Source organism: Chlorocebus sabaeus, chromosome 13 (assembly GCF_047675955.1).
Source record: "Chlorocebus sabaeus isolate Y175 chromosome 13, mChlSab1.0.hap1, whole genome shotgun sequence".
Classification (NCBI taxonomy): Eukaryota; Metazoa; Chordata; class Mammalia; order Primates; family Cercopithecidae; genus Chlorocebus; species Chlorocebus sabaeus.
The window spans coordinates 95,573,220-95,587,859 of NC_132916.1; the positions used below are offsets into that span (position 1 = coordinate 95,573,220).

General features: G+C 36.8%; 1 protein-coding gene across 2 annotated transcripts in view; it reads right to left on the reverse strand.

Moving 5' to 3' along the window:
• BCKDHB (branched chain keto acid dehydrogenase E1 subunit beta) overlaps positions 1-14,640 on the reverse strand; it is a 249,437-nt gene that overhangs the window by 185,285 nt on the left and 49,512 nt on the right. For both annotated transcript variants that reach the window (XM_038002194.2, XM_008006436.3), the window contains exons 4-6: positions 6,589-6,722; positions 5,713-5,868; positions 3,390-3,498 (exon numbers count right to left, since the gene is read on the reverse strand). In XM_038002194.2, coding sequence (XP_037858122.2) covers positions 3,390-3,498; positions 5,713-5,868; positions 6,589-6,722 — 399 coding nt within the window. The remainder of the gene's footprint in view (positions 1-3,389; positions 3,499-5,712; positions 5,869-6,588; positions 6,723-14,640) is intronic.

Consider the following 14,640-nt stretch of genomic DNA (forward strand, 5'->3'; position numbering starts at 1 on the left):
GGAAGTTTAAAGGAGTAAGAGTAATTTGGAGCCCCAGTCTCCCGTCATTCCTGGCAAACCACCCAAGGAAAGTTAAATTCTGACTCCACATAGACAATCCCAGAAAAGAAATCAGAATGGCTGAGATTGAGGCACATGGCCATGTCCTGAGATCATGGAGGTCGATAAGATGACTGTCAGCCCCTTCAGAACCACAGTGGGTAAGATAAGGGCAGTAAGCCTGGAAAGAGTATGTTTTACAAGGAAAAGAAGGAACCCAGAGGTGCCCAGATTAACCAGTGAGTGAGAGCTCTGCACTGCAACCAGAAGCAAAAGCCTTGTGTTTACCTCTGTAAGCGAATCATTCTTAAACAGAATTTAGTAATATAAATGATATGGATACAGATTAAAATTATACACTACAGGTAAATTCTTTTTAAAGTTGACAAGTTAACTTTCTGATGCCTACCTTTAGCTTCCTAAGGAACACTTTAACTAGTATCCTTTACCCACTTTATTTTAGAGATTATATATGGACTACTACTCCAGACCTGAGAAAATAACATCTCTACCTTGATAGTACTGCAGGAGGGAAAAGCAGGCAGTAGTTGATGCTTCCCTGAAATATTTCCTACTACACTGGTTTAGTTCTGATGAGGCAAAGTGGCAAAAATATGCCAGGGAATCACTTTTTTGTCAGCGACATTTTGCTGATGAATATTATTAGGAAATACACTCACGTTTGTTTCCTTAGAAGTATTTAGACCTTCTCAGTATCCCTCTACATTCAAACTCTCTTTCCTTTCTCTTTATCTCTCTAGATTATATTCTGGTTATTGCTTTGGTTTTATCTTCCAGTTTATCAATTCTCCCATCATCTGTTTATATTATCATTCTGAGCTCCACTTTGCTTTTGAACTCTGCAGAGTTCTCATTTTCATGCCAGCTCAGTATATATTTAAAATCAGCACACACACAATCACACACCATTTATTTCAGGGTATCTAATCTACTATTCCTCCATTAATACCAGAAAAGAAAATCTTATTCTACACTTACTCTTAACACCTCCTTCTCCTTTCCCCTCCTTAAATTCATTTAGACACCAAATATTTCATATAATCTAAAATAATTTCTAACCCATTTCCTTCTGCTAATTCAGGCCTTCTGCACGACATCACATTAACAGGCTATTTAAACAGCTGCCTACCTGGTCTCCTCGTAGCCAACGTTTTTCCTACACTAAGGCTTGGAGGTGATGAGAGATGGACCTAAGTTCCAATCCACTGTAGCAAGTTCTATTTTGTTCTTGTTTCCCCCTACTTTATTTCCATCTTCCCTTCCTCACAGTCTTCCCCGTGGACTTCACGTTATAGCACCAAACACAGAAGCAACAATCTTTCTTAGACTGTTTAACTAGTTTTTATAGCTGCAAATGGTCAGATGCTTAGCATATATTTCCTATATCTTCCAATTTTGCTTCTTCTAGTTTTGCTTCTCCAATCAAACCCTGACTGTTACCACAATATAAAGAGATCTGTCTCCTTCCTTTAAACAATGCAGTGTGACCCACCATATGGATGGAGCTTAGGACAAACTTTTCAAGTGCATTCTCTTAGCTGGAATCTTGTACATTTATTTGCCTGACCAATTCTGGTTTCAAATTTTGCAGCAAAGTAAATATTACTTTTTCAAACGTTTCTTACTCAGTCGCCATTTATTAAATACTGCAAAATTTCTTTACTGATTGGCTATACCAGCTGGCTGGCATTACAAATATAATAGCCACAGGATATCCAAAATATTAGAAATCCTTTTCATCAAAAAGCTATTCACAATATATCACTGATATTTTCCTATTCACTTCAAAATTTTAAATTCTTACATTCATTTTTATTACATAATGGAATACAGACCATAATAGAGTCCATATAAATCTAGAGTCAATTTAAAATCTGTTTTTAAACTTAAGAGCAACAGGAACTCTGAAAAGTCTCAAGCGAAAATGTAAAATGATACATCCACTTTGAAAAACTCATCACAGGGGAATGGATACATTGAAACAGAAGCCCAGTTGTAAGGGCCATGAATTAACTGTGATCTGTTACCACAATGAAATGCTACTTATTGAACAACACTGTACATGCCTCAGATTTTTGGGTGTTCTTTTCCCCACAGCCAAGAAGCATTTATTGGCAGGTTGGCTCCAGAAACATAATTGTAATATGCTAATGCTATTCACAAAAAATTAGCTTGAGGAAGAGGGGCAAGCTACTTTCCCTAGTGACTAGAATACTTAGAAAAATAATAACAACAAGAAAAATTGTTATTATTTAGTAGTAGTAATACTATCAATGAACAATGAATATTCATATGATGTAATGACAATGTTCATTATTTAGTAGTAACGTTCTAATATTGTACATAGTTGTAAGATATTATTGTAATAGAAATGAACAATGAATATTCATCCAATATAATGACAATGTTCCTTACTAAATAGTAATGTTCTAATATTGTACAAAATTGTAAAATTATTGTAATAGAAATGAACAATAGATATTCATACAACGGACTACTACTCAGCAACGAAAAGTGAATAAACTACTGATACAAGCAACATGAATGACTCTCAAAAGCATTCGGTTGAGGGAAAGAAAGCAGACACAAAAGAACATATGCAGTGAGCATGGATTTATATGTAGCCCAAAACCATGTATACCTAATCTGACGACAATCAGAAAGTGGCTGATTTTGGCATAGGGAGAACGGGTCCATAGTGAAGAGTGAGAAAGAAAATTCCAGGAGTGATTAAAATGCTTTAGACAGAACAAATCATTTGCTATTTAAAATTTCCATTACAGTGAAGAAATTAGCAGTCACGGATGTATTTTTATAAAATCAGGATTTTGAGCTAAAAAGAGGATGACCAAACATCTCAGTTTGCTTTACACAGTCATCCCAGCATAGACCTGATAGCACAACATAATTGTTAACAGCACCTCCTTCACAATCAAAGGTATCCTGATTTAAATGAAGGCAGACCTTTATGATCACTTTAGTTAAAAGGAAACATACACTATTTAGTAAAATGAGCTCATTTACTTTTCTGTTCAATCCATATTTCCTAAGCACCTACTATGTAGTTAAACATAGTCGCTTTATTGTTGCTACCACTTCACAATTCCTCTTTGTTTCCACAATCAAAATATAAAATGGCTAGATGAATTTTTCCCAAACATAAAATTTACACCTGAGGACAAACTAAATACCAAAAAAGAAATCAAGATTCTTTCTACAAGGAAAATATAAATCAACCACATGGAAAAAAAAGATAGAACTTTTGGAGCTATAAAAAAAAACAAAGTATATAAAGATATTCACAAATATAAAATAAAGAAAACCTTTACCTGCTGCCCTGTAAAGTATTTTAGGTTCAAAAAATATACAAGGATTTTTATCCTCTATGCATGACAAAAGAAGTCCTTTGGCCTGGAAAGGGCTTCTGGGTATAACCACCTGCAAAAACAGATTTTTTAAGACAATTTTAGTAAAAATATATCCCAGTAAACTCGCTTCTAAGAAGGACTGATTTTAAATAACCAATTGTTACTAATTAGAAATAGATATTGGGTAGTTATTTTAAGCCTAATTATCACTTCAGTTTATATTATATAAAAATAAAAATGCCTCTTATTCAATAGATATTTATCGGATGCCTACCATGTTCTGTTAACTAAGATACTACTCTTCTCTTAAGAAGCTGAACTTGCCTATATAAAAAAGTAAAAAGAATATGCAAAGATCATTCATCAAAGCAAAAACTGTAATATTGTTAATATCTACCTGTGTTTATCTATAAAGAAATCTCTTCTACTAATAATCTGCTTCTACTTTCAAAGTACATGCAACTCTCTTCTCCAGTTTTAACATGTCAAAATCTGCTTCTTTCCCACGAAAAAAAATATGGTCTTCATTTCATAAGTGAAAAATTAATCCACTGAGTTTTATGATCCAGGCACCATAGTGTCCAGTTATAGCAAAGCAAAAAGAAAAGTGAGGAGAGTCCACACTTGCACTCCCAGGAAAGGGCTCCAGGACCTTCTCGAGAATGAGGGTGATAATGAGGAAGATGACAATGACAGTAGGAAGTACGTGTGTAAACTTGGCCAAACACTCTATGAATTAATTCATCTGTTCATAGCAACCCCACTAGGTAGCTATTATAATTTTCCTCATTTTAGAACTAGACACTAAGGTTAAGAGAGAACAAGTAGCTTGCCTAAGGTCATACTACTTGCTTGATCAGAGAGTCTCACCCAATTCCCACTGATACCAAAGCTCAAGCTCTTCTCTTCTATCTCTTGTTGCCTTAAATCACAAACTTTGCCTAATTTTAAATGATTATAAAATAATTGTCTAAAGACAAATATTATACAGGAAGAGTTATTAAAATAAACCTGAACTTATCACAAAGACTCAAGATTCCCTGAGGCAAACTTTTATGCCATTTTTATTGAAGGGCTTTATTTTAAAAACAAAAGAGCAGCAAAAATGTCACTATTTTATTTTCTGTAAATGGACCTCTGAACACATTAATAACCACATCACACAATGTCTTTATCTTATGTTCCTACTTTTTAATTTCCCTTCATCTGCTTTCTTCATATTAGCCTTTTAGACTTTATGTATATTTTCATTTCAGCTGAAAAAAAAAAGGAAAAAGGAAGAGGAAGAAAGAAAATGAAAGAGGAAAAGAGAATGTAGGGGACAGACAGAAAAGATCTGTTCTTAAAAACAATATAATGTTTTAAATATTAAATGTGAATTAATGTTTAGCTCAAGCACAAAAATAACTTGCCTCGCACATGGCTTCTTTCCCACTCTACAACTTCTAGCTCACATTTAAAAATCAGGTAACATCTACTCAACTAAGATAAGCTTATAACTTTGATCGGGCAGAAAAAAACAAATAAGAAAATAGGAATAAAACACTGACACACGCTCACAATCAATTCATGTGGTCAAAAAACAAATATACATCTCTGGATTCACACATTTATGGGTTTCTACAATGATCCCCTGAAAAGCTTACTCAATAAACAGAAACAGAAAAGATAATATAAAAAATTAAGACTTAACATACTCAAAATATTTTTGCCATCAAAAGACCTAAGCTTTTGTGAAGGACAGACTATAAAAAGGAGAGGTTTCAAAATTAATTGGTTGAGCAAGTATTACCTTACTTTAAACAGAAAAAAACAATCTAGGTAACAGTCTTCTCTCAGTCTTTTTAACAAGTAAGAAATAGATGAAAAGCAAAAGTCTTATCTCTCTGACTTTGAGGCAAATATAGACTAAACAGAAGATTTATTAAAATCACCCCATCATCAGTTAAGTGAGAAAGACTTAAGTTAGAGAGAAATATAAAGCTTTGAAAGAGAGGGGAGGTAAACCAACTATGCTCTTAGCCTTACTCTTTGAAGTCTATAAAATTAATTAATGCCAGAGTTTATAAAACCAGTCCTCCTTCAAAAAGAACTTTCTGTAAAACTGGGCATTGGATAGCATACTTAAAAGAACTGCTAACCTACCTTTCTTAAGTACAGTTAAGTTCACATAAATTGCAAGAATCCTGTTTGTTCTTTCCTCTAGGTAAGCATAGATATTAATAGAATGAACCAAAATGGAAACATCAAATAGAAATCAAATAAAGTACATAAGTGAACATACCTTGATTCCTGGGCAATGGGCAAAAAATGCTTCAGGACTCTGAGAATGATAGAGAGCCCCATGGCCAACACAGCCCCAAGGGGACCGGATAGTGAGGCTTCCACAGTTAAAAAGATCCCCAGAGCGATAGCGATACTTGGCAGCTTCATTAACAATCTGAGGGGCAGAAAGAAAGAAGGGGAATGGCACAAAGAGTCCTTCCCTTCCGATCTCCTTCCTTTCTTCCTTCCTCCCTCCCTCCTTCCTTCCTTCCTTTTTGAGATAGGGTCTTGTCTTTCCATTCTTTCCTTCCCTTCTTTCTTTTCGAGACAGGGTCTCGTCTTTCCCTTCCTCACTTCTTTCCTCTCTCCCCCTCTCCTCTTCCCTCTCCCCTCTCTCTCTCTTTCTTTCTCTCTTTCTTTTTGAGAAACGGTCTCGTTCTGTCGCCCAGGGAGTGCAGTGCCGTAATCACAGTTCAATGTAGCCTCAGACTCCTGGGCTTAAGTTATCCTCCCGCCTCAGCCTCCAGAGTAACTGGGATGACAGGTATGTGCCACCACACCGGGCTAATTTTTGTAGTTTTTGTAGATAGCGGTTCTCATTATCATTACGTTGCTCAGGCTGGTCTTGAACTCTTGGTCTCAAGTGATCCTCCCACCCTGGCCTCCCAAAGTGCTGGGATTGCAGATGTGAGCCACTTCACCCAACCTCAATCTATTTGCTTAAATTATTCTATTACATCTTTAAATAGATGCTCATAACAAAATTACAATTCTAATACATTAGTAAAAGGGTAATAAAATGTTCCTAGAATGCAGGTAAGGGTAGGTGGAAGGGTAGTGGCAATACTTCAGTATTTCACGGACTGAACAACCTTAGAAATATTCATTCACTTACCTGATCAAATGCAGGGAAAATATAATCTGCAAACTGAATTTCTGCAATGGCAGTAGCTCCAGTGACTGCAATTCCGATTCCAAATCCAACGATTCCTTGTTCACACAATGGGGTATTAAAAACTCTATCTTTTCCTTAAAATAGAAAAGAAAAAAAGGTTAATGTGGCAAATGAGAGTAATGTCATGCATAATACATTTAAAAATTCAGTAAATTAATAATGGGATGGAGAAGTATAGAACAGGTAAAGGAAACAGAAAATAAAGAGTATGGCTGGCCACGGTGGCTCACACCTGTAATCCTAGCACTTTTGGAGGCCAAGGCAAGAGGATTACTTGAGGCCAGGAGTTCAAGAACAACCTGCCCAACATAGTGAAACCCTGATTCTATTTAAAAAAAAAAAAAAAAAAAAAAAAGTACGGTGAATTATTTAAATCCAATTAATAATTATATTAATTGTAAGTAATCTAATGTTTCAATGAAAATAAAAACTGTCACACTAGTATAAAAGAAAGAAAAACCCAACTATTTGAAAGGAAATACAAACTATAAAGACAAAGACAGGTTGTTTAAAAAAAAAAAAAAAAAAAGAAGGAAAAAATAGACAATAAAAAACCTAAACAAAAGAAAGTTGATGTCACTACATTAATAGCAGGCAAAGTAGACTTTCAGGAAAAAAAGCATACCAGAGATAGAAGGGAAAATGCATACTGTTAAAGGGTTCAAATCACAATAAATAAATAATTCTAAATCTATACTAAATCAATATCTAACAATGGGCTCCAAATAAATGGAAAAAGGTAACACAACTAAAAGGACAAATGGACAAATTCACCACACAGTGGGAGATGATTTTTTAATGTACTAGTCTGAAAAACTGACAAAAAAGGCATACGAAAAAAAAGGAGGGAGTGTAAAAAATAGAGATGATTTAAACATGTTCAACAAACATGGCCTAACTGACATACAAAGGACACTGCACCCAAAAGCAAAGAATACAAATCCTTTTCAAGTAAACAGAAAACACTGACATTAACTGACCCTATACTGGACTACAAATCCAACCTCAACAATTTTAAAGGATTAAAATTACATATATTCTCTGACCATAGTGTAATTAAATTAGAAATCAATAAAAAGATGATACAAAAAATTCTTATGCTAGAATTTTTTTTTTTTTTTTTTTTTTTTTTTTTTTTTTTTTTTGAGATGGAGTTTTGCTCTTGTCACCCACCCAGGCTGGAGTGCAATGGCACAATCTCAGCTCACTGCAACCTCTGCCTCCTGGGTTCAAGTCATTCTCCTGCCTCAGCCACCTGAGTAGCTGGGATTACAGGCACACACCACCACACCCAGCTAATTTTTGTATTTTTAGGAGAGACGGGGTTTCACCATGTTGACTAGGCTGGTCTCGAACTCCTGACCTCAGGTGATCCTCCCACCTCAGCCTCCCACAGTGCTGGGATTACAGGCATGAGCTACCTGGGTTTAAGTGTTATCTCTATGGATTACTAAACACTCTAAGGCTCCATTTCTTATGTGTAATAGAAAAATTATAACACTGAAAAGACTATAATAATTCATACATTTATTCAACGAATGTTTTTAAAGTACTTAATATGCCTGGCTAGAAATTTTTTTTAATATATGGTTAAATATTCACAGCTCAAAGAAGAAACTATAATGAAAATTAGAAAGTAGTATTTTAAATTGAATAATGAAAAAAACTATACAAAATATCTTATTGAGGTTCTGAACATAATGTCAGAGTTGCCTTTTTCACACTATCCTTCCCACATTTAATGATTATAAACTCTGGGCAAAATAAAACAAACAACTATTTAAAGGCATTGAAGGACCAAAAGGAAGCATAAACTGGAGTGTTGACTTTTGAAAGAAATTAAGCCCAGTGGACGACCATGACGTTCATAAGGCTTGTCCTGCAAAAGGACTCCCCAGTCTATGAGCTGGGACAGCTAAAATTCAAACGAGTAGACTCAGTCTGGTTGATCTGAGGTGTCAGAAGATAGTCGGGGGCTACCAGTGGTTGAAAATTGAGAGACAGAATCCCTAAAGGAAGGGCACAGCATGGAGGAGCCCCAAAATCTGTGCATAAACTGATCAAATCTTTGCCAACATCTGTGCCTACAGGGCACTCCAAAAGCCCAGCAGCAAATAATCTCTGCCAGTTAAAACAGCTGTGCTCACCAACAACGAGGCAGATTTTGGAGTTTGAGACTCTTCAAATTAGAGAAGTTTGATAAACCCTTTAGACGATCCATTTAGATGTCTAAAAACCCTTTAGATGAACCACTAGGTACAATTTTATTAGCGTATAATTCAATTTTCACTTGACGTTTCACCACCTCTCAGCTAATGCCAGAATTTAATTAGACATTCTAATTTCAGGATTCTGGGTGGACAAAGACAATACCCACAGTCTGGCCATGTAACCAAATGTTTTGGGAGAAACCTGGTATTCATATTTCATTTCCATAATCCAAGGATACCAGTTCCTTTTCATATATAGAATTCAGTTTTAGCTCAATCATTTCCTTTGAATATGAATGAAACATGGGGCAGGTGTTGGGAAATGCCGACCAGACACATCCTGTAGTTTGCCACGCTATAAGCAGCTGCAGAAACTGAAAGCATGACTCATACTCATCACGATCTGCGACTATCTTCTGAAATTGTGACCTCTATTCCTCATCAATTCCCTATTTGACTGTGAGTCGCTTGATAATCTTTGAAAATCTATGATTCCATTGAACCAACAACTCAGTGGTAGAAAATGAATGTAAATTCCAGCTGTCTCCCATGGAATTCACAGCCCTGGAATACCTGAACCACCTTAACCACACTAGCAGCATTCTTATTGATTCCTTGCTAGTTCACGGGATTCAGATATTTTTCATCTCGGAAAAAATTATAGCCTCGTTGCCAAAAGAAAGTAGAATAAAATGAGTTTCTCAGAACTCTCTTACCCCAAAACATGTTTGGTTTGAGGAAAGAGTTTAACAAGTCTCTCTGACAAGTTTCTATGATGTAGCAAAAGTGCTTCAACATAAACTGTTAAAAATCTGTTTCTATTTTCTCCCAGATGCTGATTGAGGAGAAGTGCACAAATAAGACGCACAATATTGATGACTTCCTCTATCTTATAATGCAATTCATCCAGTGTAAAGTTCCTGTAGTACCCTGTAAGTATCCTGATAGATGAATAAATACATGAAGTGACTGCGCTATGAGCCAAGACAGACCTGGGTTTAAGTGTTATCTCCATGGATTACTAAACACTCTAAGGCTCCATTTCTTATGTGTAATAGAAAAATTATAACACTGAAAAGACTATAATAGTTCATATATTTATTCAATGAATGTTTTTAAAGTACTTAATTTTATACAGACACTTTCCTAACAGCAGCAAACAAAAGGAAAACATTTACATCCTCATGAAGCTTACATTCTAGTCAGAGGAAATGCAATAAAAACAAAATAAATGAAGGAAATATTTAGATTGTTAGATGATGAACCAGGGGAGTAGGTGATGGAGGGAGGGAAACTACCATGATTTTTAAGTAAGGAGATTGAGAAGACCCCACTGAAAGGTGACAATTAAGCAAAGGGTTTAAATAAATGAGGATGTGTACCAGGCATGTATCTGAGAGAATAAATATTCTGGGCAGAGTGACCATCAAGTACAAAAACCATTGGGTAAGAAAATGTTTAACACATCAGAGGAAGGGCGAGGAGTCCAGATTGCCTGGTCTAGAGTAAAAGAAAGGGTAGTAGGAGATAAAGTCAAGGAGTTAAAGGATGGAATGGGGAGATGACAGAGATCAGGCAGGGCCCTGGAGGACACTGTAAACCCTCTTTTACTGTGACAGTGAGTCAGAAAGCAGGTGAGTGAGAAAACAGGAAGTTCTTGAGTAAGGTCATGCCATTCTCTGAGATGCATTTCAACAGGATCCCTCTGACTGGTATTTGGTGAAGAGCCTGTCAATAGCAAGGATGGACACTGCAAGACTGATTATCTGATACTGCAATAATCCCAGTAAGAGATAACAATGCATAATAGCAGAGAAGGTGGAGAAATGGTGTGAGACTCTGAATATATTCTAAAGATAGAGCTAAAAGGATTTGCTGATGAAATGGATGTGCACTATGAGTCACAGCAATACTAAGGATGACTCAAAGTCTTTTGGCCTGGGTAACCTGAAGGACAGAGTTCCCTGTAACTGAGAAAGGGAAAACTGTGAAGAATCATGTTGGGTGAGAGATCAGCAGCTCAGGTTTGGAGATGTTTACTTTGAGATGCCCTCAGATATTCAGGTAGAGCTATCAATTAGACTGTTGGATATAAGTTGGAAGTCTTCGGCATAAAGACAGCATTTAATAACAAGGGATGGGATAAGATTACCTAGCAAATTTAAATGGAGAGAAAAGAAGAGATCTAAGATTGTAGCCTGGATACTCCAATGTTAACAAGACAAGCAAGTGAGACATAATTAGCCAAGTTGAGAAGGAAAACAAGCCAGAGTTTGGAGGAAAACCACAAGGAGAATGTCCTGTCCCAAAAGGAAGTGTTTCCAAGAGTGATTAACTTGTATCTATACTGCTATTAAAAAGTGAGATGAGGGCTGAGGATTTTATCATTGGTGACCTTAACATGACCATTTCTGCAAAGTAGGAGACAGAGAAGAGTGAAAAAAAAAAAAAAAAAAAAAAAGCTTAATTGCAGTGACTTCAAGTGAGACTAGAGAATAGAAGCAGAGAAACTGAAGACAATGAGTAATGACAATTACATGGAAAAAGGAGAGAAGAAGCCAGGCACTGTGGCTCACACCTGTAATCCCACCACTTTCGGAGGATCACTTGAACCCAGGAGTTTGAGACCCCATAGCAAAACCCCATCTCTACAAAAAATACAATAAAAAAATTAGCCGGGTGTGGTGGCAAGTGCCTGTAGTCCCAGCTACTCAGGAGGCTATGGTGGGAGGATCACTTGAGCACAGGAGGTCAAGGCTGCAGTGAGCCAAGATGGCACCACTGCACTCTACCCTGAGCAACAGAGTGAAATTCTGTCTTTAAAAAAAAAAAAAGAGAGAGAGAGAGAAGGAGAGAGAAGAGAAAGGGAACAGTCACTAGAGGGGAATATGGGATCAAGAGTTTTGGGATTTTGGGTTTTTTGTTTGTTTGTTTTGAGACAGTCTGGCTCTGCCACCCAGCTGGAGTGCAGTGGCACCATCTCTACTCAAAGCAACCTCCACCTCCTGGGTTCAAGCGATTCTCCTGCCTCAGCCTCTCAAGTAGCTGGGATCACAGGCACCTACCACCACACCCGGTTGATTTTTGTATTTTTAGTAGAGATGGGGTTTCACTATGTTGGCCAGGCTTGTCTCGAACTCCTGACCTCAGGTGATCCACCCGCCTCAGCCTCCCAAAGTGCTGGGATTGCAAACGTGAGCCACTGCTCCAGTGACATTCAGCTCAGGATTCACACAGAGAGACGGATTTAACTAGAAGTAGATTTTGCCAAGGAAATATTGACATGGAATTTAAACTGGGTGTGAAAGAAAGAAAGGTAATCAGGGAAATGAGAGACAGCAACAAGGTGGTAAAATCCATGGCTTTTAAGAATCAATAGGGTCAAAAGATTGTTGGAATGGAAGTACTAGAAGCAGTCAGCTAGAGAGAGATTCAAAGTGCTAATCAGAGTTAAGGGTGCTTCAAACTGAGATTATGGAGAGACCGCTGTTATTGCTAATGACAAGAGTATGGCTGTAAGAATGAAAAGCTGATGGAGGATGGAGGATAAGATCACCAGAGAAGAAAAGGATAAGAAGCTGAGAAGCCAGAATATTGAAAAGACCATCCATGTGGACACTGACAGGGATGCTGGAGAGAGTGACGGTAAGCCAGGCTGGGAACAAAGAGGATGAGCCTGAGGTCCATAAAGGACAAGGAGGAGGAGTGTCAGTGCTTTGCACTTACTTACCTGGCACACTGACAGGATTTAACATATGTTTAGTTTGAAAGGATACATGAGACAAGGGGAGCTAGTTTCCTTGGATTTAGAAATCACATTTTTTTCCTTCCCCATTCTCAGCAACTGGATTGTCTTTTTCTACTTTCTACTCAGCTATTTGATATTTGGAACCGACTTTCTCAAATTCAATACTATTAAATAGTGTATATGTCATAAGATAATAATTTCACACAGACCACACAGTTTAGCTCAGGTAGCAGAAAAAAAATGAGTATTCCTGAAATATATGATAATTTAAGTCATTCATCCAAATGATGACTAAAATGCAGGATGTTGAAATTCCTATCTTTTAAAGGCAGTTGGGGTCTATAATGACACAGTAAGTCTCGGAGGCTCAAAGGAAGTTGCAAGAAGGAATCTATATCAATCAAGGTGCTGCAAACCAAACTCGGCAAATGTTTAATTCGGTGGTTAGTGGCTTTGACTTATGTGAAGGAAAAAACTATGCCTACTCTGAAACAGTTCCTCCATGCCCAGCAGCTTTGATTGAGCAAAAAAAAGTAAATACTATCGAATTACTTCTTTCTAAACCTCAGATAGCTGAATAAAATGAAAATTTCTGATAAATTTGTTGCTATCAATAGTATAGATAACTAAAATAAAAGAAATAAATATTTCGATAACATGCCATTTTCTTACATTGTGCTACTCCTGCTTTGTGTAACTCCATGATCTCCCAAGGCAATGAAAACATGTATGGAATGCCAGATGGCTGACTGTATATTTGACTTATCAATTTCTCATTTATTGAAGATCAAGCATAAAATCATACCATCGCTTTCTAATAGTGTTCTTCTTTTGTAAAGGAAGCATGATTAAGAAGTTCTACATCACTGGCAGTGCACCATCTGTTAAAGATATTGTTCATTACATAATACTAAACTTCATATTAAAATCAGCAGGTGATTCCTATTGCTAAGCAATTAGAAATGGGTAAAACTGAGTCCACCAGTGAACCCTGTTCCCTATCTAACATTCAGCCACAACTACAGACCAGAAAAATAGTGAAAAGAGGGCAGAGAAACAATTAAGAAAAAGAAGCCGGTGTGGTGGCTCAGGTCTGTAATCCCAGCACTTTGAGAGGCTGAGGTGGGCGGATCACTTGAGGCCAGGAGTTCAAAACCAGGCTGGCCAACATGGCAAAATCCCATCTCTACTAAAAACACAAAAACTTAACCAGGTGTGGTCATGCATGCCTGTAAACCCAGCTACTTGGGAGGCTGAGGCAAGAGAATCACTTGAACCCGGGAGGCAGAGGCTGCAGTGAGCCGAGATCACACCACTGCATTCCAGCCTGGGAGACAGAATGATAGAAAAAAAAAGAAAAGAAAAGAAAAAGAAAAAGCATGACTTAAGGTGAAAGCCTGTTACGTCCTAGTAGGCTAAGGGAATCACTAAGAATCTCAGTTTCTTCTGTCCCTACACATTTTTCAGAAGCTTTAATTAGTTTTAGAGTTTATCTGTGAACAAAGTAGATCTGCAAGTTATTAGATCTATCTGGGATAAAATTAAATTTTCTTCTTTCCATAAAGATTTCTGTAAAAGCAGATTTAAAACCGTCTATTTCTCAGCAAGTTGTGTTTCCTTGGGACCTAGATTTGAACAGGTCAGAATAGCCTTCTGGAAAACGATCAACTCCATCAGGGAAACAGCTCAGGTCTCAGAGTCTCTGAGCAGAAAGATAAATAAGAACATAAATATTTGTGACTAACCTACAAAATAAACCAGGGAAATAAAAATCATTATAGACACAATTGTCTAACAGTGGGAGACAGAAATAAATAATACATCCAGTCATTTCAGTCATAGTGTACTTGATAGAATATGTTGTGATTTCACAATATTTTAAAGCTTGCTGATGAAACGTGATAAAGACAAAACGCATTTGTTTTAGGGTCAACTAAAGCAAAAATACAAAGCTAATTCAGAAGACCGTTTCTGCCTCTTAAAAAATGAAAAACAGAACATTCATTAGCTAGGCCAGAAAAATGCTTAAAGAAT